Raw genomic sequence first — 24,943 nt, 5'->3', positions numbered from 1 at the left:
CGATCTCAGCTCACTGCAACCTCCACCTCCTGGGTTCAAGCGATTCTCCTGTCTGAGCCTCCCGAGTAGCTGGGATTACAGGCACATGCTGCCACACTCGGCTAATTTTTTGTATTTTTAGGAGAGATGGGGTTTCACCGTGTTCGCCAGGCTGGTCTCGAACTCCTGAGCGCAGACAGTCCACCCGCCTCGGCCTCCCAAAGTGCTAGGATTACAGGCGTGAGTCACCGCGCCTGGCCGTAAATAACTTAAAAATTTATCAAAGTGAAGTGATTGAAATAGTAAACTGAAATACAATTAGGAGTGGTATATGATCATATTTATTGTTCCAAAGCTTGTCCTGTACTGTTTTAGTTTGCATAGTCAGTGTTATTTATATAATGTTTTAACTTTTTTTAAAAATAAAACCTGTTATTTACTTAAGAATGTTGTTACTTAAATCAGACGTATCTTAAAGAATAATAAGGTTTTTTCAGATGGAATATATTTGTCTTGCCCTTTTCTTTGCTCTAGGGACAGCGTCTGCCTCCCTCTTGGGGTAATTAGTCTGCCTCTGTCTCTCTAGCTAACCCCTTTTTCATTTCTTCCATCTGTGGCACTCTATTTCCTTCTTCTAAGCTCCCCTGAGAAGAGAGCAGCTGGACAGTACAGGGTAGCATCAGCTGCTGGAGGCAGTCCTGAGTTCCAAGTGGAGGTGTAGCACTGAGGAATGGGGTACCGGAAGGACCCAGGTGGTAACTAAAAAGCTGGTTAATTTAGCTTGAGCCTGCTCTTCACAGGCAGTGTCCTTCTGTTTGGTTCAGCACACACCACATCTTGTTACTGAAGTGTTTTTTATTATGGTGATAATATTGCCCTTGTTTTTCTTGGTAGTGAGGGAAGAGGGAAAGCATTTCTTTTTTCAAAGATTAGAATTCTCAGTTTTTCTTAACTGGAATATTCAATAACAGAAATACAGAATTGCCTTTGTTTAACCCCCTTAGCTCCTTTGTGTCATGCAGTGTATTTTTAAAAATTAACTAATGAACCAATATTGATACTTTATTATTAACTGAAGTATATATTTGGATTTCCTTTTTTTTTTGCCTAATATGTTTTTCTTTTCTAGGATCTCATTTAAGATACCCCTATTACATTTAATTGTCATGTCTCCTTAGGCTTTGTTAGACTGTGACAGTTTCTCAGACTTTCTTTGGTTTTGATGATTTCGACAGTTCTGAAGAATCTGCTCAGATTCCATAGTGCATTTTAAATTTCATTTTCTCTTATGTCACTTAGCATTTGTTTGGGTTACCTTCCTTTCAAGTTTAGCTGATGTGTAGAAATAGAATGTAAACTTACTTTATTGCTAACTGGCAAAGATCAGTTACAGCAAATCACGTCTGATTTAATACATACTTCAAACCCTCAGTTACTCATTTTGTAGCAGTAAGTCAATACCGTTAAGCAAAGTAATTTGCAAAGGCTGGATGATTTTTGGATCAGGATTTGTGCTAACTAGTATTAGCCTAACTATAACATTCCGGAAGGTTATTTGTTCAAAAAATCTCTTGAATTCCAAAGCCAAACATAGATGATTTTCTTACTTTTTGCTTTATCCTCTATAGGATAATGATTAGTTGAATCGGTGTCGATATGTTTTGATACAAAAAGGATTAGGGAATAAAATTCCTTTGGGGTTACAGCTTTTTTCTTTCTTTCTTTCTTTCTTTTTTTTTTTTTTGAGACGAAGTCTCGCTCTGTCTCCCAGGCTGGAGTGTAGTGGGGCGATCTTGGCTCACTGCGACCTCCGCCTCCCAGGTTCAAGCGATCCTTCTGCCTCAGCCTCACGAGTAGCTGGGACTACAGGCATGTGTCACCACACCTGGCTAATTTTTGTATTTTTGGTAGAGATTTTAATAGGAGTTTCGCCACGTTGGCCAGGCCGGTCTGGAACTCCTGGCCTCAGGTGATCTGCCCGCCTCAGCCTCCCCAAGTGCTGGGATTACAGGCATGAGCCACCATGCCTGGCCCCTTTTTTTAAAAAATTGAATTTTGTAGCTTTGTTTAGTGGTTGTGTGATAGTGGGTGAAAGAGGTATAAAATGGGTGATGGGAAAATCTTAGCTCAGTCCCTCTGGTCAAGAATCTCTGTGGTGGGTAGGACTGGTACTTTTAAGTGTACTGTTAATTTGCTTCAGAGCAAGATTGTATCATTTTCATTAATGTGTTCTTGAAGGAGAGTTTTCTGTGTATTTTTATTCTGTGTTCTAACATTTTTGGAATTCAATTGCTGTCATCATTGGCTTTTATTCTTTCCCTTTAAATAAAAATAAAAGCAAACACTGCGTCCTCTCCCATTTGTCATCTTAAAAAAATCATAGCAAGTTAGACTGTGATGAGACTCTTTGAGAAAACTGATACCTTGTGAACTAAAAAAACTCAGGGCTAAAAATATTTGTTCTTTTTCCTGGCTCCTGAGGTCTGTAAAGTAGATTTTAGTAACATGTTCAGATAGTTTTATTATACCAGAATTTTATCATAATGAATAGTGCTCAAACTAAGTGGACTATTGTTCTGAATTTAATTTTGGATGTTTTTATTGAAGGATATTAACTGTAGTGGACTTTAACCTTAAATGACAGCTGTTAATAGGATTGACAGATAGATAAACAGCCAGGCATAGGAATCTAGTCCCAGCCAAACTAAAACATTGTTGTGTGCCCCATGTAGTCTAAAGAGAGTAATTCATTTCTACTGTTGTAAAATTTACTTGTGATGTGGCCCGACTCTTTAAATTGGCTAGTCTCCTAGGTGACAACTTCATTTGCTGTATTTCTTCTGCATACTGTTTTTTTGATCAAGTGTATCTTCTAAGTTTTCAAGCCAAACATAACATACTAGGCTGTTTTTAAATCAGTTTTCAAGTTTTGCCATAGATAATGATGCGGCCAACTTAAGGCTCTCGGTATATTTGTTGAATGTATGGGTTATTAATGATTATTCAGGAGAAACACTGATCTAGCATTTAAACATTTCTCTTTATTTCAGGAAATACATGGTATTTTCTACCATGTTAATTTTTGAGCCATTATTCATTAGCATATGTTACATTTTAATAGTTTTGCAAAATTGTATTGGAGAAGATTCATTTTTTACCACCGTGGAGATATTTAAAGATGCCAGTTTTGAGAAAAATGTTGAGTGCAGGGTGTGTCTGCTTTTTTGGTTGTGATTTTTTTCCCCATTGATAGAGAATTATTTTGATGACTTATCACATACTTTGGCACTACTGTAATCTGCATCTTCAGGAAAAAAATATGGTAATCAAATTTAGCATTTGTGTTTTCTTCCAATAAATAGTCCATAAAAATTTCAAGAAACACTGATGATTAAGAACTGTAATGCTAATAGTAACAGAAAAGTACTAAGAATGCAGAGTTGAAACTTTATTTTCTCTGGACATAGAGCTACAAGAGAAGGAAATTTTTTTTTTTTTGTAGGGATGGAGGTCACACTTTGTCTCACTCAGCCTGCAGTGCTTAATCATAGCTCACTGCAGCCTCCGACTCCTGGACTCAAGCAATCCTCCCACCTCAGCTTCCCCAGCAGCTGGGCCTACAGGCATTGCCACTATGCCCTACTAACTAAAAAAAAGTTTTTTGGAGTCAGGGTCTTCCTGTATTGCCAGGCTAGTCTTGAACTCCTAGCTTCAAGTGATCCTTCTGTCTTAGCTTCCCAAGTAGCTGGGATTACAGGCATGAGTCATTGCACCTGGGTAGAGGAGGAAAATAGTTAAATAGATTAAGCAGACTTTTTCTATTAGGCTCTGGTTAAGTTCAAAAGAGATAGGTAAAGATTTGCCATATGTTCCCTTCTCCTTCCCCTCCCTATTATAATGCTGGTGTTGAGATTCAAGAACTTGTTTCAATTAGTGTAAATAGTGCATATCACTATGCCTTGAGTGGGTTGGTTGTACCATTTCACTTTTCATATCTGAATACAACATGTAGAAAGTACTTTTATTACAGTTATTAGATTGTCAGGATATTAGAAACTTGGCTCAGTAGGCTTCTTGTTTCTAAGTGATTCCCAACAAAACCAAAAACCTTCAGACTTTTTATTGAGCGTTATTAGGACTTACTCTCGTTTTTCTCAGCAACAAAATATGAAATTATATTACTTTAGTGTAATGGTTGCTTAGTTGCTTGCCATATAGATGAGGACATACTTCAGAGATACGTTGGATTTAGAAAACCTCAACAGGTGGTCTCTACTTGTTTGTTTTATGCATAGCTCCTATTTAGTGTTAAAGAGAATTGTGGGCACTGGGGACATAAGATGCCCACCCCCTTTGAAAGCATTAGAATAATGAGGGAGAAATGCTTCAAGATTAATACTGATTACTTTTCTAAACCACATTCAATATTCTTTTTTTTTTTTTGAGATGGAGTCTTGCTCTGTCACCAGGCTGGAATGCAGTGGCGTGATCTCGGTTCACTGCAGCCTCTGCCACCCAGTTCAAGTGATTCTCCTGCCTCAGCCTCCCGGATAGCTGGGACTACAGGTGCATGCCACCTCGCCCAGCTAATTTTTGTATTTTTAGTAGAGATGGGGTTTCACTATGTTGGCCAGGCTGGTCTTGAACTCCTGACCTCAGATGATCCACCTGCCTCGACCTCCCAAAGTGCTGGGATTATAGGCATGAGCCACCGCGCATGGCCTCACATTAAATATTCTTAAATCATTTGACTGCAAGTTTAACTAAAATAGATTTTACGAAATAAAACCATAAAATTTTCAGAATTTCATGTGAAAATTTATAAATTGTGCTTTAGCTTTTACTATTGCAAAGGTTTTTTTTGTTTGTTTTTTTGAGTCAGAGTCTTGCTATGTCGCCCACAGTGGAGTGCAGTGGTGTGATCTCTCGCAGCTCACTGCAACTCCCATCTCTTGGGCTCAGGTGATTCTCATGCCTCAGCCTCCTGAGTAGCTGGGACTACAGCCGTGCCATGCATGGCTAATTTTTATATTTTTAGTAGAGATGGGGTTTTGCCATGTTGGCCAGGCTGGTCTCGAACTCCTGGCCTCAAGTGGTCCACTTGCCTTGGCCTCCTGAAGTGCTGGGATTACAGGCATGAGCCACCACACCTGGCCTCAGCCTCCCGGATAGCAGGCGTGAGCCACCACACCTGGCTTCAGCCTCCCAGAAAGCAGATTTTTTTATTTACTATTTTTGGGAAGAAGACAAAGTCATTTTCTAGTTTTAAATGACTAATTTATTTGAAGTTTATAACAACTGTACAACCTTGATACTTACAAATGGTAACTGTGTCTTGGGTCTTTGATGCTTTAAAACTTAGGAGAAATATGTTGGTAGTGGTTTCTTATGTAGAACAAGTGTTACAACCATCAGAAGGTAGGGATTTTTGAAATAAAAGGTAATAAAAATAAAAGATACTAAATTGATTGTAAAGAGGTGAAGAATTGGAAGATATTCCTAACATAATTCTGTTGGAATTAAGAACATGTATATTCTAGTAGTCATAAGTCTCATAATTTGAGGTAAAAGTCTTAATGTAGCTATTTAATTTTGAAATGGTAGGACCTCATTAAATTGAAAGCAGATCAATTGAGATTCTTTTCTCTTTTTTTGTCATCAACTCACAAATATGCTTGTGATCTAGACCTTTAATTAATTAAAGTGAAGTCACTTTGTGCTGCTTCTCTATTCTCCTAGCCTAATATTTTCTTTAATGAAGTGAAACCCATAAACGTTTTGGTTTTAAATGGAAGTAGATAACGGTGTCTTTGATATAATAGAATGTGAATTTTTCCTATTTAATATTTATGATTAATATTAGACTTAAAAAATTATTCTATACCAATTCTGAAATATTGTCATTTTCTAAAGCTTATTCTACTTTTTTTTCCCTAAGCTTACCTTTTTTTTTTGTTTGTTTTTTTGGAGACTGAATCTCACTCTGTCCCAGGCTGGAGTGCAGTGGCACGATCTTGGCTCACTGTAATCTCTCCCTCTTGGGTGATTCTCCCACCTCAGCCTCCCGAGTAGCTGGGATTACAGGGCTGCACTATGACGCCTGGCTAATTTTTGTATTTTTAGTAGAGATGGGCTTTCATCATGTTGGCGAGGCTGGTCTTGAACTCCTGACCTCAGGTGATCCGCCCACCTCAGCCTCCCAAAGTGCTAGGATTACAGGCGTGAGTAACTGCGCCCAGCCTAAAGCTTATTTAAAATAAAATTTAAAAAAAAATTAGTTGCTTTGAAAGACTTGACTATTATTTAGGAGAAAATATAAAACCAACATTAATCTTTGTAGTGGCACAGAATTTCTAGTGCAGTTAAAGTCCACTATCATACTTTTTAGTTAATGTTTATTCTACCCATTTGTTGTATAAATTGTGCATATAAACCATGTGTAACTCTTAATACATGTCTTTGCTTTTATTCAGAAGCTCATATTGTGTCTCTTTTTCTGTGGGTATAGTGTATGCATTTTTGGTGTTGAATTGAGAAACGTTTGTCTTTTATTTTTACTTAAACATTGAACACAGATGACCCATATTTATAAAATGTTTATAAAGGTATATAGGCTATAGAAGGAGAGTTAATTATATTTAGACTAAGCAATTTAAAATCTTGTAATGAAAGTTAGAGTGCTGAAGTGGTATCATTATTTGTAGCACGATTTGTTGGATGCTTTGTGACAGATATGAAATGGATAGAGTACACAAAAAAAATTTTCTGACCTACATCCAGACTTATCTCAAAATGACTGTGTTAATGTTTTTTTGGTAAATTAACTTGGAGTGATTAATAGATTTGTTGGCAAAATTGAAGCTATATAGTTAGTGAAGATAGCTATAATTTTATTTGACAGAAGTGCCATTTACAATTTAAGTCTTTAAATTTTTAAATTTTTAAATTTCTCCCCTAAGTAAAGGGTCCTATACTGAATAATAATCATGGGAATAATTTGTTTGAAATGAGACCTAAGGTGGCTGATAGTGCACCGCTTGTTAGGCTCTGTGCCAACAGCTTCCTTAGTGTTATAGTGGAGTCGTGGATTAGAATGCTGATGGACATGAAATGTTTTGACTTTAATTATTAACTGGCTAGTTTTTTTGGCAGGTTGAATGACTAGGGGAATTAGGACAAAGTAACAAGTGAGCCAGCTTAGAAATTGGCATCATAGGTGTAGAGTGTGTTTAATATTTTCCAGGTTATACAAACAAGTGTCCTTTTCATTAATACAGGAACCAATTCAGTATGTTCATGATGTCATTGAATTTTATAAGGTGGAAAAATACTTTTCAGGTAATTTAATAGAATATGTGGCACTTAGACCTTTTATTCCTTGGGGAGTAACTTTGAAACCTGATAATGTCTAGAGATACATTGAAGTGATTGTAGCTTAATATTCTGGGGTAAGCTAGTGTTGATGAATATAGAGTTTAAACTGTAACCTTTTTTACTTGGCTCTGAATAGATTATAGTGTCACTATTTTACTTATTATTTCCTTCATTTCTCTTTTAGAAGAAGAAGATGGAGTGTGGGAGAATGGACTTTCCTATGAATGCCGTACTCTGCTTTTCAAAGCAGTTCACAATCTATTGGAACGGTGTTTAATGAACAGGAATTTTGTACGTATTGGCAAGTGGTTTGTAAAGCCTTATGAAAAAGATGAAAAACCTATAAATAAAAGGTAAGCTATCTTAAATTTTGACGTGATATTTCTTTAGATTTGTTCCTTTTTGTGTCTTAACAGAGAATGTGGGATAAAACAAGCTAATATACAGACATATTCCGGAGGTTGTCAGTGACAGAGTACTAGATACAGTCAGGTTTTTTTTTTTTTTAAACCACTTTACAAACTTCCCTTTACACACTTTAAGCATTTTCTTACAGTAGGAATAGGCTGTATTTTAATACAGTGGCCTAAATTTTGATTTGTGATGATAGACTTAATGTGGGATGAAAGCAGAGACTTAGGCTTGGAAGTATCTTTTTTTTAGTATTTGTGGAAATACATGCACAGCACTCTGATATTAAAATTAAGTAACAACACCTGTTACAGATAGTGATATGTGAGTATGTTTTGGATCAAGTTAACCCTTCTTATTCCCAATCTCTCAATTCCCTTTAATTAAAGTAATTTAAATTTGTGTTTTCTATATAAGACCATTTACTCTTTGAGAGCTTATAATTTTCTTGAGCAGTGAATTAAGCAAATTTATGACACTACTTATTAGACTAGTTGCAGATAGAGGCACAGAAGACTTATGATAGATACCTCCTTCTCCTATGCAATTAAAACCTTCAGGTTACTCGCTTCTCCGTGATTTAGATAATATAAGGCATAGTCTCTCAAAAGATTTAAGTTCCCAGCAGTCATTGAGTTAGTGAGACTTCAAGAGAGATGAACCGGTGGCAAGGAAGTTGGGATGTGGGGAAGAGAAAATTAAAGGGAACTTACTAATTTTTCCTGAAAGATGTGAGAGGATGTGAAGTGAACATTTGGTTGAGATTGTAATCATTTTGAGGTCTTTGATGTCATATATGCACATCTTTTTTCATGTGCACCTGGAGTTTTTGTTTGTTTGTTTGTTTTTTCAAACTTTTTAGTTTTAGTAAGACTGGATGAGTAGATAAGCCTGGATAAATAAAGGTGCTTTCATTTTTTTTCCTCTTTGAAAATTAACGTAAACCTTTATTGTTAACAAAATACTTGTATAAGTTCAGAATGCATTCAGCTGGAAATGACAGAAAAACATTAACTACTTGGCTTATGTAGGGATTGATTTTTCTCAGTAGCAAGGAGTATGGAGGTAGATAGTTTAGTACTGGTATAGCTGTTCAATAATGTCATCAAGGATTCAAAGTTCCCCAGAGTTTTCTCTGTGCCATCTTTACATCTTCATGGTCCTCCCGTGTGTTGCACCTCCAGACCTCACAGTGGATTCCAGGCAGGAAGAGAAAGGAAGGGAGGAAGTAAGAAGGTGTGGCACCTGAGTCAGAAAGTAAATTATTTTCTGGAAACTTTAGTTGACATATCTTTGGCCATACTAAGAGAAACAAATATCTTTTATTTGGAAACAGCTGCTCTGAGCAAATGAAGTTTTTGTTAGTAAGAAGAAAGGGCTGATAGATATTAGATAGATACCAAAGATCAAAGAAGTGGAAATGGATATTGGGTAGGCAGTTAACAATATCTGCCATATACATTTATTTATTCATTTTGAGACAAAGTCTCACTCTGTTGCCCAGGCTGGAGTGCAGTGGTGCAATCTCAGCTCACTGCAACCTCTGCTTCCCAGGTTCAAGTGATTCTCCTGCCTCAGTCTCCCAAGTAGCTGGGATTATAGGCGTGTGCCACCACACCTGGCTAATTTTGTGTATTTTTAGTTGAAACGGGGTTTTGCCATGTTGCCCAGGCTGGTCTTGAACTCCTGAGCTCAGGCAATCCACCCGCCTCGGCCTCCCAAAGTGCTGGGATTACAGGCGTGAGCCACTGCTCCCAGCCAGGCATATAGATTTATGCAGTTTTAAGAAGTCAAACAGATTACCAAGATTTAAAATGAAAGGCTGCAATCCTGAGCCCCAGTGAATAGATTTGCTCCTCAGAAGCAGCCCTTTTTAATTCTTCTGTTTCTTTTAAGTTACCTGTTTAAAAATTTTGAAAGACATAACATGCGTATTCTTGAGTTATCATTTAGGATTAATCTAGTGGACTTTTTTTTTTTTTTGGTCACAACAGCCTACCATTGAAATTCTATTGACTTTCTATTGAGAGGTTAGCTATCTTACTTCCCCCGACTCAACACTTAGATATTGGCACTTTTGCACACACTTTCTTTTCCCTCTCCTTTTCCTTTTTTTTTTTTTTTTTTTCTGATACGGAGTTTCACTCTTGTTGCCCAGGCTGGAGCGCAATGGTATGATCTCGGCTCACTGCAACCTCTGCCTCCCGGGTTCAAGTGATTCTCCTGCCTCAGCCTCCTGAGTAGCTGGGATTACAGGCGTCTGCCATCATACCCAGCTAATTTTTGTGTTTTTAGTAGAGACAGGTTTCGCCATGTTGGCTAGGCTGGTCTTGAACTCCTGACCTCAAGTGATCCACTCACCTTGACCTCCCAAAGTGCTGGGATTACAGGCATGAGCCGCTGCACCTGGCTTCCTCTCCCTTTCCTTATCTTGCCAATATAGTTATAAGTTTTGGTAAAAACAATATTTGTTTATACTCTTATAATTTTATAAATATTATTTGTAACTGAGCCATAGTATATTGAAACACATTTCATTTCATTCTTTTTTTTTCTTTTTTCTTTTTTTTTTTTGAGACAGAGCCTCACTCTGTCACCCAGGCTGGAGTGCAGTGGCGCGATCTCAGCTCACTGCAAGCTCTGCCTCCCTGGTTCACGCCATTCTCCTGCCTCAGCCTCCCGAGTAGCTGGGACTACAGGTGCCTGCCACCACGCCCAGCTAATTTTTTGTATTTTTAGTAGAGATGGGGTTTCACCATGTAGCCAGGATGGTCTCGATCTCCTGACCTTGTGATCCGCCCACCTCGGCCTCCCAAAGTGCTGGGATTACAGGCGTGAGCCACGGCGCCCAGCCTTCACATTTCATTTCTTGTACATCGTTTTGTTTTCCCAGGTGTTAATGATTATCCCTTTTTTTCACTTAATTATTAATGTTACGAGTTAGTAAACACCTGCCTGTACTCTGCCACTTTTTTTGTAAATAAAGTTTTGTTGTAACACAGCCATGCTCATTCATTGATAGATTGTTTTATGCCTGCTTTCACACTAGAGCAGAGTTAAATAGTTATGATAGAGACAGATGGCTTGCAAAGCTGAAAATACTTAGCCTGAACTATTTTCTAGCTGACTTTTTGTAGTTTGCTGACTCCTGATCTGTGTACCTGTTGGTAGTTCATCAGTAGACTATCTATTAGAAGTATAAATCACTTCTCCCTACCTTCAAGGACTTTGTATAATCTTATTAGTTTCCTCTTTTTTCCCCTCTTGTTAATTAATATCCCTGTTGTTACCCTTCATTCTTCTTTTCCGATTTGGATTAGTAGTTCTGTAGTCCTGTTTCACAGTAGTCATCTTGGGGATTCTCTTTGCTTTTCCCTTCTTGTTGGATCCCTCATTTCTCATTTCTCCTTTTTTTTTTTTTTTTGTCTTATTTACTGTTATGGTGGTGCCCAACCTGAGAGTAGTTTCCTGAGAGTGCAAGGATGGTGATACTTTTGAGATCCTCCGTGTTGGAATTCTGAGTCAAACCACAGAATCGCAGGCTCTTAAGTTTCTTTCTTTTCTATCCTTATAATTGATAGTTTTGACTGGGTATAGAATCTTTGATTAGCAACCCTCTTAGACTTCTGGGTACTAAAATGCTAACTGGAGGTTCTGTGTATGTGAGTAGCTTATGACATTGCAGGCTTTACTAGAGTGAATGATCTGGGGACTTGACTGTTTTTATTGGGTGCCTGTCACCCAACTGCCAGTATTTGTACGCTCTGTCACCTGCTTAAGTAGTTTTCCCAGAGGAGACTTTCAGTACTCTGACTAGAGGGTATAAGCTGGGCTGCCAGTGTTTAGTGAACCTATTGGGGAAAGGAGGTTTGGAGGTGGGGCTCACTTATATGGTGGTTAAATTTTCACTTAATCTTTTAAATACATCATCTCAGCTGTATCTGAATATCTCTAATTCTGAGTCCCTCTGTTTCAACCATTTCAAAGAGTGGACCTCTTAAGTTTTTCACTGATCTGGAAGAAAGTGGAGAGGCTCTAATATCTTTGAACTTTCATTCCTTCTGCTTTCTTTTTCTTTCCTTTTTTTTTTTTGAAACAGTCTCACTCTGTCAGGCTGGAGTACAGTGGTGCAATCTTGGCTCACTTCAGCCTCCACCTCCCAGGTTCAAGCGGTTCTCATGCCTCAGCCTCCCAAGTAGCTGGGACCACAGACACTAGCCACCACGACTGGCTAATTTTTGTATTTTTAAGGAGACGGGGTTTCGCCATGTTGGCTAGGCTGGTCTTGATCTCCTGGCCTCAAGTGTTCTGCCCACCTCAGCCTCCCAAAGTGCTGGGATTACAGGTGTGAGCCACTGTGTCCAGCCCCTTCTCTTTTCAGTTACACCTATACGTCCACCTTCAGGGATATATGTATATGTATATGTATATGTATATGTATATATGTATATATACCAGTACCTTCAACTTCTGAGCCTTTCTGGGATTCTGTGGTTTGACTCAGTTTATAACTTTGTAAGTTTAACCACTGCACCTGGCTTTCTTTATGAAAAACTCTTAAAAGGCTATTGATAATTGAAAATATAGGCTCACACCTGTAATCCACCACTAAGGGGCCGAGGTGGGAGGATGGCTTGAGACCAGGAGTTTGAGAGCAGCCTGGGAAACATAGCTAGACCCCCATCTCTCTCTCTCTTTCTCTCTCTTTTTTAATGATCTTATTTTATTTATTTATTTGTTTATTTTTACTTTAAGTTCTGCAGTACATGTGCAGAACGTGCAGGTTTGTTAATAGATACATAAGTGCCATGGTGGTTTGCTGCACCTATCAGCCCGTCATCTGGGTTTTAAGCCCCATATGCATTAGGTATTTGTCCTTATGCTCTCCCTCCCCATGCTCCCTATCCCCTAACAGGCCCCAGTCTGTGATGTTCCCCTCCCTGTGTCCATGTGTTCTCACTGTTCAACTCCCACTTTTGAGTGAGAACATGCGGTGTTTGGTTTTCTGTTCTTGTGTTAGTTTGCTGAGGATGATGGTTTCCAGCTTCATCCATGTCCCTGCAAAGGACATAAACTCATTCTTTTTGTTTTTGAGATGAAGTCTTGCTCTATCGCCCAGGGTGGAGTACAGTGGCATGATTTCAGCTCACTGCAACCTCCACCTCCTGGATTCAAGCAATTCTCCTGCCTTAGCCTCCCAAGTAGCTGGGATTATAGGCACCCACCACCACGGCCGGCTAATTTTTGTATTTTTAGTAGAGACGGGGTTTTACCATGTTAGCCAGACTGGTCTCGAACTCCTGACCTCAGGTAATCCGCCCATGTCGGCCTCCCAAAGTCCTGGGATTACAGGCGTGAGCCACCATGCCCAACCGAACTCATTCTTTTTTTATGGCTGCAGACCCCCGTCTCTTTTAAAAAAAAAAAAAAAAAAGCTGGGCACAGTGGCACACACTCTGAAGTGGGACTTCAGCTACTCTGAAGACTGAGGTGGGAGGATCACTTGAGCCCAGAAGATTGAGGCTGCAGTGAGTTAGGATTGTGCTGTTGTATTCCAGCCTGGGCAACAGAGCAAGACCCTGTCTTAAAAAAAAAATTGAAAATATAACTTTTTTTTTTTTTTTGAGATAAGGTCTCTTATTTTGTCACCCAGGCTGGAGTGCAGTGGCACAATCATGGCTCATTGCAGCCCAACCTGCCAGGCTCAAGTAGTCCTCACACCTCAGCCTCCCATGTAGCTGGGACCACAGGTGCATGCTACCAAGGCTGGTTAATTTTTGTAGATTTTGTAGAGACAAGATGTCACCATGTTGCCTAGGCTGGTCTTGAACTGAGCTCAAGCTACCCACCTTCTTTGGCCTCGCAAAGTGCTAGGATTACAGGCATGAGCCAGTGTACCTGGCCAAAAATACAACTTTTAATTGGATATTTTCATGAATCCAACAGATGCTGCTTGTTATTTAACCATGTAATTGAGCACTAGTGTTTTTCCATGGGCTGACCCATTTAGGAGGGGAGCTAAATTAAGATTGTATTTTATTAGTGAAGTGTTACCAGAAATAGTATATGCTCTTTCGAGTTACTCTTGAACCATAGTTGTGGTATAATAACTGACTTTATTCTGGAAAGATAAATGCTGCTCCTCAAATCTCTTTTTTACAGGAACTTTCTTACCCTTTTTCCTTCTTTGGAAAAGCAAGTAGGACAAAAATCAAGCAGCTAAGTCTATCTTTAAGTTATTATTTCGGACTTCTTTTCTGTTGAATTCAGTGGAATGATATAGGGAAGGTAGATAAAGATTGATTATAAATTAATGCATTTCTAGACCATTCTGAAACATAAGTATTATATAGACTGTTTTTGTTGACTAATCAATTCACTTTTGGTATAAGTATTCTGAAAAAAGAACAAGAGTTGTAAAGAAAGAAAATTTATGATGTGAAACTACTTTGACCTGAACAAAGGAGAAAATAATATTCCTTACCTTTTTATCTTCTTTTTCCTTTCTTTAAAATTTTTAAAGAAAAAAATCTCATTTTCTGATAATCTGGATCTACATGTAGTTGTCTGTTTAACAGTCTTTAGGGACTGAAAGGGAGGAAATAGAATCAAATTCTAGGGATACAGCTAGGTTACCTGTAAAGAATCCCGCAAGTGTAAGAGTAACCACAGGAACAAACCAGTCTTCAGATAATTGGTTTAAAGAATGATGACCAGTGTTTTCTTGAATAGTTTAGGTGTTTTCCTACATTGCTGGGGACTGGATCACATGACAGGCATTGAGTTTTCTAGTGAGCCCACAAGCAAATGGGTTGTAGTAAGTACCACTGACTTAATGTAGGTTTTAGTCTCTTCTATAAAAGATATTCTGAACTTGCCGTGTTTGAGAGTGCATTTGAAAAAGATTATCTTGAATAAGGACTTTTTTTTTTTTAAATAGAGACAGGGTCTTGCTCTGTGCCCAAGATGGATGGCAGTAGCGCAATCATAACTCATTGCAGCCACAAACTTCTGGGCCTAATTGGTTCTCCCACCTCAGCCTCCAGAGTAGCTGGGACTACAGGTGCACACCAACCACGCCTGGCCAAGAACTTTCTTAAGATTGTGTTTGGTTAAGCTTTTTGTCATGTTGAGTCTGTTGTAGCCATTTAGCTGAGTGTGCGGTAAAGTTTGTGTATTTAGCAAAAGTTTTAAATGCTTCTAGGAGGATATAAAGAATAGAAACATACTAGTAAAGAATTCTTTTTTTAGACAGCTAGTTCAGTATCTTACGTATATGGTGACATAGGAGGTTTTGTTAAGTGGCAGATGAGATTGTGTATAGGAGGGAAATAGTTAATAGGGAACATGTTTGATTTTAATATATACTTTAATCTTACCCCATTCCCTCAACTATATATAATTGATTTCTATGGAAAAAATATGTTGTTAAATCTTTTTTGATATATTTGCTCTATGTAAAATAGTTATCTTTAATTCCAATTTTAAAAGGCAATATAGGCCATATGTGGTGGCTCATGCCTGTAATCCCAGCACTTTGGGAGGCCAAGGCAGGCAGATCACTTGAGGTCAGGAGTTCGAGACTAGCCTGGCCAACATGGTGAAACCCTGTCTCTACTAAAAGTACAAAAATGAGCCAGGTATGGTGGCATGTGCCTGTAATTCCAGCTACTTGGGAGGCTGAGGCAGGAGAATCACTTAACCCGGGAGGTGGAGGTTGCAGTGAGCAGAGATCGTGCCACTGCACTCCAGCCTGGGTGACAAGAGTGAAACTCCATCTCAAAAAAGGCAATATAGAGTATTACATGTTATATGTGTGTGTTTGTATGTCTATATTACATTCTGTGTATACATATAGACATGTACATATAGGATATAATAAATCCTTGCTGGATATAACATAAAGAAAATAGGATTAAATATTTGGTTCAATATGTTCTAAGCCTTTGTATTAGAATAATTAGAGCCCTGGAATTAGTAGTAAAAAACTTTGTCCATAGAGAGTGATAAATTTTTGATTTTGTGGGATAAAGCAGTAAAAGTTCACAGGAAGGAAAGGATGGCTATTGTTAATGGCCATTGTATTGGGCAGTGTAGATCTAGAACATTTTCATCATTGCAGAAAGTTATTTTTTTGGGGTGGTATTGCTTACACAAGAACCTTTATATTTATAATTAAAACAGTACTTTTGGTGCTTCAATAAAGAAATTCATCGATTTTTTTTTTTAAGGAAGTAAATGAAAGAATATGCTTTAAATTTCACCCATAAAGCTGTGTTTATTTTCTGCCATATGTATGGCTTTTACATTATCTCGTGCTCTCCAAAACTGATTAAAAATAGGCACCATGAGATGTAAGTCTCCCCTGAAAATGTATTATTAACCATTAGTAGCGTTAGGATGTCCTTTGGTTAGGTTTCTCACTGTCTCCGAAAAGGCAAATTTCTAGAGAAGCTAGGAGCTATTGCTGTTAGGTTTTTTATGGACTCATTTCCTCTCTTCCTGTCATCTAATGTACTGTCCAGTAGAAGTATAATGTGAGCCACATAGGTAATTTAAAATTTTCTACTAGGCACATTTAAAAAGTTAAAAAAAAGCCTAAATGTATAGGCAAAATTAATTGTAATATATTTTTTAATTCAGTAAGTCCAAAATAATATCATTTCAGCATATAATTAAATACGCAGAAGGTGTTAATGAAATAGTTTACTTTTTGTACTGCTTTTGAAATTAGGTGTGTGTGCTGTGCTTAGAGTATATCTCAGTTTGGATTGGCCACATTTTAAGTCACCAATAGTTATATGTGTGTATTGGCTATTGTATTTACAACACAGTTCTAGGAGTTTAAGCCCAGTTGAACTTGGTAGTGCTTATTGGTGAAAGGTACCTTCTCTGGTGGTCAGTGAACCCTTCTGGAATTGTATGCTAAATTGTGAGTATGCTTTAGAATCTCAAAGGCAAGAAGAATCCCGTACCTTGTATCAGTCAGGGTATGAACTCTCTGCTAAATTAGGTGTAGTTACTTCAGCAGACTGGATGTGCCTTTTTATTGTTTTCCCTGTAGCCTGTCTATAATGTTTTGTCCTTAATGTCTGTCATCAAGATTATTATGTATCATTTCTGAAATCTTAAATGATGATGTCACTAGAATTTGCATGGTCAATTTTCTACATTTTCATGCTTTCTAGAACGTTTATGAGAAAAATTAAATGCTAAGACTTTTCTTTCTCCTATTTTCGCTCCTTGTTGAGGTTTTCTTACAATAATTTTTCTTTCTTTCTTTCTTTTTTTTTTTTTTTTTTTTTTTTGGAGACAGGGTCTTGCTTTGTCTCCTAGGCCAGAGTACAGTGGTGTAATCTTGACTCACTCCAACCTCTGCCTCCTGGGCTCAAACAATTCTCCTGCCTCAGCCTCCCAAATACTCAGGACTTAGGAGTGCACCACCACACCTGACTAAGTTTTGTAATTTAGGTAGAGATGGGGTTTCTCTGCTGGCCATGTTGACCAGGCTGGTCTCTAACTCCTAGCCTCAAGTGATCCTCCAGCCTCAGCCTCTCAAAGTACTGGGATTACAGGTGTGAGCCACCATGCCCAGCCTTTCTTACCGTAATTTCTTTCTATAATTCTTACTGTAGACTCTTACAAATCTGTCCAAGTTCATACAGCTATCAAGTGTTGGAGCCGCATTTTAGGCATGAAAAATATAAGGTAGATTATGGACCCCTGTAGACCGATATATCGCCTACACATGTATTTTTTTTAAGTTATAGGAAATAGTAAAAACCATAATACTTAAAAACAACAATAAAAAGCAGCATTTTGCAGAACACTTGAAGTGGTAAACCAGAATAATGTTGTTGCTAAGTTTTGTGGTTTGTTTTTTTGTTTTTTGTTTTTTTTTTTTTTGAGATGGAGCCTTGCTCTGTCACCAGGCTGGAGTGCAGTGGCGCAATCTCGGCTCACTGCAACTGCCGCCTCCCAGGTTCAAGTGATTCTTCTGCCTCAGCCTCCCGAGTAGCTGGGACTACAGGCGTGTGCCACCATGCCCAGCTAATTTTTATGTTTTTAGTAGAGTCGGGGTTTCACCGTGTTAGCCAGGATGGTCTTGATCTCTTGACCTCATGATCCACCCGCCTTGGCCTCCCAAAGTGCTGGGATTACAGGCATCAGCCCCCGTGCCTGGCCACTTTCTAAGTATTATTTACTGTATAATGTAAGTAATATGTTCACTGAGTGAGCAGAAATACGTACAGGATTCACAGGTAAGATGTTAACTTCTGGATTTTAGTATAGATCTTTTGTTCATGGAGCTATGTTAATAATACCTGATACTGGTATTATACCTGTAAATTTAAAAATTTGAAAGTTACTCTGAAGGCTGTAGAAATACAGATTAATGATTCCCAAACTTGTCTGGATGTGGGAATCACCTGGAGAGCTTACAAAAAATTATTGATGCCTGTGTCTTAACCTGGGACTGTAATCTGGGCTTTGGAAATTTTAGAAGATCCTAATGTAAGACAAGTTTGGAAACTTTTGAATTCATGGAATAAAAATAATCTCAGAATTAAGATGGCTAGGGGAGGCTGGGCACAGTGGCTCATGCTTGTAATCCCTGCACTTTGGGAGGCCAAGACAGGAGGATTGCTTAAGCTCAGGAGTTCAAGACCAGCCTGGACAACATAGTGAGACCTCATCTCTACAAAAAATAAATTTTAAAAATTATCTGGACATAGTGGCTCACACCTGTAGTCCCACCTAACTTCGTTGGCTGAGGCAGGAAAATCGCTTGAGCTCAGGAGGTGGAAGCTGCAGTGAATTCTGATCATGCCACTGCACTCCAGCCTGAGTGACAGAGCAAGGCCCTGTCTCAAAGGAAAAAAAAAAAAAGATGACTACAGTTTCTTTTTATTGTGGTAAAATGTACGTAACAAAACTTAATAATTTTTCAGTGTACAGTTCAGTGGCATTAAGTACATTCACATTGTTAACCATCACCACTATCTATCTGCAGAACTTTTTCATCATCCCAAACTGAATGTGTACTCATAAAAGAGTGGCAGCTCTTCAATTTTTCTTTTCTTTTCTTCTGCTTCAGATAACCACCATTCTACTTTGTCTGTCTAGAAACTTGACTGTTGCAGGTACCTCATATGAGTGGAATCATGTAGTATTTGTCCTTTTTTGTCTGGGTTATTTCAGTAAGCATAAAATCTTCAAGATTCATTTATGAAGCATGTGATAGAATTCCCCTTATTTTTAAGGCTGAATAGTATTCCGTTGTATGTATATACTACATTTTGTTTATGTATTAATCTGTAAATGGTATTTGGGTTGTTTTCACCTTTTGGCTATTGTGAATAATGCTGCTATGAACATTGGTCTGCACATCTCTCATCAAGTCCCTGCTTTAAGTTCCTTTGGGTGTCTACCCAGAAGTGGAATTGCTGGATCATATGGTAATTTGAAGTACAATTTTTGGAGGAATTTCCATACTGCTTTCCATAGTGGCTACACTATTTTACATTCCCAAAGGCAATGCAGAGGATTGCCATTTTCTCCACATCCTCATCAACACTTGTTATTTCCTGTTTTTTTTAAAGCTATTTTTATGGGTGTGAGGTGGTATCTTATTGTGTTTTTGGTTTGCATTTCCCTAATGATTAGTGATGTGTTGAGCATGTTATGTGTTTATCGGCCATTTGTATATCATTTTTGGAGAAACGACTTTTGAAGTCTTTTGCCCATTTTTTTAATTGGTTTGATAGGGTGTTTAGAGTTTGAAGTCAGCATTCTCTTTACTAGTATTATGATTTTAACACAAGCCATTTAACTTCTTTGTGCCTCGGATTCTCTACTGGCAAATGGGATATCATTTTTCTGTAGCTGCTTAATACAAATGCTAGAAATAGGTTTGATGTGGCACTGCCTAATCTAGGATACATATGGAATTGTTGCTGTTAGAGCAGCCAGCTTTAATCTATAAGCACGTCTTCATTTTCTGTTTTAGAAATAATCTTTCGATTAATTTCAGTACTTAATTTGAGGAACTTTTTTTTCCACGATGGAAGATTGTTCAGGTTTCATTTATAAAATTCTGCCTCATTCTTAACTTTTTGTTTTAGATATTGTAGTGTGAGCTCATGGAGAGCAACAATATTCTCTGCAATCCTTTATAGTAACTAATAATACTTTGAATTGTTATTGTGGTGACATGTTTTTGTTTTAACTCACTTTTCTGAGTGTTAAATACCAAAAATGTTTGATGGGATGATTTAATAACATTTCTCCTTGGAAAAAAAGCAAGTCTGAATTTACTATGTTAGTATTTTCTAATTGTTTTATAATATTCTCTGACTAGAATATTGCCTTTAATATAAGGATTTCAGAGATTTGGGTGTGAGTGCACACCTGTAGTTCCAGCTACTTAAGAGGCTGCGGCAGGAGGATCACTTGAGGTTGGGAGTTTGAGGCTGTAGTGCTCCGCGACTGTGCCTGTAAATAGCCACTGCACTCCATCCTGGGTAACATAGGGAGACTGCCATCTCTTAAAAAAAATTTCAGGCCGGCACAGTGGCTCACGCCTGTAATCCCAGCACTTTGGTATGCCAAGGTGGGCGGATCACCTGAGGTTAGGCGTTCAAGACCAGTCTGGCCAATACATGGCAAAACCCTGTCTCTACTAAAAGAATACAAAAAAACTAGCCGGACGCAGTGGCAGGCGCCTGTCATCCCAGCTACTTGGGAGGCTGAGGCAAGAGAATTGCTTGAACCCGGGAGGCGGAGTTTGCAGTGAGCCAAGATCACGCCATTGCACTCCAGCCTTGGTGACAAGAGTGAAACTGTCTCAAAAAAAAAAAAAAAATCTTGCCTGGGTGCGGTGGTTCATGCCTGTAATTATAGCACTTTGGGAGGCCGAGGTGGGCAGATCACTTGAGGTCAGGAGTTTGAGACCAGCCTGGCCAACATGGTAAAACCCTGTCTCTACTAAAAATACAAAAATTAGCTGGGCATGGTCATGGGTGCCTGTAATCCCAGCTACTCAGGAGGCAGAGGAAGAAGAATCGCTTTAACCTGGGAAGTGGAGGCTGCAGTGAGCCAAGGTCGCACCACTGCACTCCATCTTGGGCAACAGAGCAAGAAACTTGTATCACATATTTAGAATATTGTTTCCCTCCAGTATCACATACAAACTTGGTTTATTTTAAACCATTGAATGTTACAATAAGATCAGACTATTGTATATTGGGATTATATGCTAGCAGTATAGGAGGTAGTGATTCTTTGATCATAGACTGCTGGGATTGAGTGTTGTTAGTAAATAGGGTAGTGGCAGATAAACAGTGGGAGCTGAGACCATTGGTTACATGTTTTGTACTTTGGAATACTGGATTGCTACAAAGACTCCTTGGAGACCAATTTATCCCTTTATATCAAGAAGCCAAATTTTATTTTCTTATTTAAAAGATAAAATGGGGCCAGATGAGGTTAGCTTATGCTTGTAATCTCAGCACTTTGGGAGGCCAAGGTGGAGGGATTGCTTGAGGCCAGGAGTTTGAGGCCAGCCTGGGCAACATAGTGAGCCCCCGCCCCTGCCATCCCTAGGGGAAAAAAAAAAATTAGCTGGGTGTGGTAGCGCACACCTGTAGTCCCAGCTACTCAAGAGGGTGAGATGGGAGGATTTCTTGAGTCCAGTAGTTTGAGGCTGCAGCAAGCTACGATTGTATCACTGCACTCCAGTGAGAACCTGTCTCTAAACCATAAAATTAAAAAATGAAGTGGGTAAGTGCTCATTGGAAAGACTGTTAGGGAACTTGAAAGATGACTTTTATGATTTTATACATACTAGAGTAAACTTATTTTCCTAAATAATATTTAAGATAGATCAAATTAATGTATATTTAAACATTTCCCATATTATAATATTTTCAGGAAAATAGATTTTTAAAATGTTAAAAATGCTTTTAAAATAATTTTTAAAATCTTTTAAAATGCTTTGTCATGAGAAAAATCCATTTTAAATATCTTTTTTTGTTTGGAGACTGGAGGGCAGTGGTGTCATCATAGCTCACTGCACCCTCAACCTCTCAGGCTCAGATGTTCCTTCTACCTCAGCCTCAGCCTCTCGAGTAGCTGGGACCACAGGCATGCACCACCCCACCTAGCTAATTTTTAATTTTTTTGTGGAGATGGGGTCTTATGCTGCCTAGGCTGGTCCCAAACTCCTGGGCTCAAGCCCAACTCCTCTTGCCTCAGCCTCCCAAGTGCTGAGATAACAGGCATGACTGGCTGTTTTTAAATTCTCTTATTTAATATTTCATGTATGAAATGAAACAGTTGAAAGCTGTGTTTTTAAGAACTATACTCCACTGATTAAAGGAACAGTAGATAAGAGGTTATAAAATTCAGGTCTCCTAGCCGCTTTGTCTTTTTTTTTTTTTTTTTTTTTTGAGATGAAGTCTCACTCTGTTGCCCAGGCTGAAGTGCAGTGGCAAGATCTCAACCCACTGCAATCTCTGCCTCCCTGGGTTCAAGTGATTCTCCTGCCTCAGCCTCCTTAGTAACTGGGATTACAGGTGTGTGCCACCACACCCAGCTAATTTTTGTATTTTTAGTAGAAACAGAATTTCACCTTGTTGGCCAGGCTGGTCTCAAATTGCTGGGCTCAAACGATCCGCCTGCCTTGCCCTCCCAAAGTGCTGGGATTACAGGCCTCTTTGTCTTTTTTTTTTTTTTTTTTTTTTTGAGATGGAGTCTTGCTCTGTCACCCAGGCTGGAGTGCAGTGGTGTGATCTTGGCTCACTGCAACCTGCGTCTCCTGGGTTCAAGCGATTCTCATGCCTCAGCCTCCTGAGTAGCTGGGATTACAGGCGCACACCACTGTACCCCTGGCTAATTTTTGTATTTTTAGTAGAGATGGGGTTTTGCCAAGTTGGCCAGGCTGGTCTCAAACTCCTGACCTCAGGTGATCCACTTACCTCAGCCTCCCAAAGTGCTGGGATTACAGGCATGAGCCACCACTCCCAGCCATTGTCACTGCTTTCTTAACAAGAATGATAAGGTTTTTGTTTGTTTTTTATTTTAGTTATATTATTTTTAGTTTTTCTGTCAGTTACATTAATTTTTATTTTATTTTATTTTTATTTACTTATATATTTTTTGAGACAGTCTTACTCTGTCGCCCATGCTGTAATGCAGTGGTGTGATCTTGGCTCACTGCAGCCTCCACATCGTGGATTCAAGCGATTCGCATGCCTCAGCCTCCCAAGTAGCTGGGATTACAGGCACCTGCCACTGCGCCTGGCTAATTTTTTGTATTTTTAGGGAGATGGAGGTTTCACCATGTTGGCCATGCTGGTCTTGAACTCTTGGCCTTAAGTGATCTGCCTGCCTTCCAAGTGCTGGGATTACAGATGTGAGCCACTGTGCCTGGCCTAAAAAAAATTTATTTCGATTAAAAGCATTTTTTAGACTAGTCACATATGCAGTAGTGGAAAGAGGGGAAAGAGTAGAACAAGGAGTTTGATCTGCAACTAACTGAACAGTCAACTGAGGTAACTCACTACCTTCAGACTAGCCTCTGTCAGTTACATTTGTAACTTGAATAACATGCTTAAATTTCTATTTCTTGTTCTATCAAGTTTAGACATTTTGTATTGACTCCATATGTATAAGATATAGAAATTCTTAGCTCTGTATTGCTTTTTGCCTCTTTTCTACCATCTATTTTCCCACTTCTGTTAACTCTAGCATTACTTTTACTATAATTTAATTTTAATTCACTATGTTCTGCTTATCCAGAAGAAATTCAAGAGGGCTTATACATATATAAAACAGGTTTTGAGTTGATTAATCATCATAGTTTAAAAAACTTTTAAGGATGAATTCTTAAGATAAATGTGTGGAGAAGGAATAAGAAGAGTTTATTTTCTTAGTGTACACTCTTATCCTCTTCTGCGCAACTTGATCCTTCTAAATTGTATCTTGAGGATACCTCTGATGTCCTTGGGAACTTTTATTTTCCAACCTGTATACCCAGCCATACCTGAATTTCATTAAGGTGTACTGTTTTGCATATATTCTTGATTCTAGGATGCCTTCAACTGTAAGACCCATTATTGCTTTAAAATAATGTTTTTGGTTGGGAGGGGATTGCATTAAATGATTAGTCCAATTAATAAAGTGAGAAAACATTTATATTTAGTTTCTTATATAGAGGGGAAAATAGGCAAAAATAAAAATTAAGTCACTGTTAATTCTGTTGTCCGCCTTTATTTTCTTTATCCAAATAAAACTTTTTTTTTCTTAAAAAAAAAAAAAAATTGCTGGGTACAGTGGCCCACATCTGTAGTCCCAGCTGCTTTGGAGGCTGAGGTCAGAGGATCCCTTGAGCCCAGGAGTTACAAGCCAGCCTGGGCAACATACTGAGACCCTCTCTCTTTCTTTAAAAAAGAAAAAGAAAAAAAAAATTGACCCTACTATTTTGGTAGCCTATCCCTTTCCAGTAAACCTACTCTTCTATTTTAACTTATTTTTGTGGCTATATAATAATTCTATGTGTGAATGTACCTAACTCGTTTAACTGGTTCCTGTATTTGCAGCCTTTCCTACTATAAACAGTGTTGTAAAGAACATTTCTTATAGCTAAGTCTTTGCTCATATCCATGATTTTTTTCCTTCTGATGAAGTAGAATTTTTGGGCAAAATACAGTATGCATTTTTGCATACTTCCTAATAAAAGCAAGTTAACATTTTTGGCCACTAGTCATCACTAAGATATAACTTTTTCTTCTTTTTTAGTGAACACTTGTCCTGCTCCTTCACCTTTTTCTTGCATGGAGACAGCAATGTTTGTACCAGTGTGGAAATTAACCAACATCAACCTGTATACCTTCTCAGTGAAGAGCATATCACCCTTGCTCAACAGTCTAATAGCCCATTTCAAGGTAGATTATTTTATTATATTAGGTATTTGATCTTTTATTGAAAGATCCTTATTTGACTTCATAATTTTACATTTGGGGGATTGATGGAATTCCCCCTGATCTTTAGCCTAATGATGATTTTGATGTCATTTACTTTTTCCTTCCCCATTACAGTGTTAAGTCAGTGAAATAAATTTTTAAATACAGGTATTACCAAAAAATTCTTGACCGTGAATGGTGAAGTAGTTTAAAGT

The 24,943-nt window shown here is 38.4% G+C and overlaps 1 protein-coding gene across 1 annotated transcript in view; it reads left to right on the top strand.

The window, feature by feature from the left end:
* The window catches only part of MED13 (mediator complex subunit 13), a 121,109-nt gene that overhangs the window by 5,116 nt on the left and 91,050 nt on the right, over positions 1–24,943 (top strand). The window contains exons 3-4 of the mRNA XM_003814474.4: positions 7,538–7,706; positions 24,565–24,710. Coding sequence (XP_003814522.4) covers positions 7,538–7,706; positions 24,565–24,710 — 315 coding nt within the window. The remainder of the gene's footprint in view (positions 1–7,537; positions 7,707–24,564; positions 24,711–24,943) is intronic.

This window comes from Pan paniscus, chromosome 19 (genome assembly GCF_029289425.2).
Source record: "Pan paniscus chromosome 19, NHGRI_mPanPan1-v2.0_pri, whole genome shotgun sequence".
Classification (NCBI taxonomy): Eukaryota; Metazoa; Chordata; class Mammalia; order Primates; family Hominidae; genus Pan; species Pan paniscus.
This window is presented reverse-complemented; position numbering and strand designations above follow the sequence as displayed.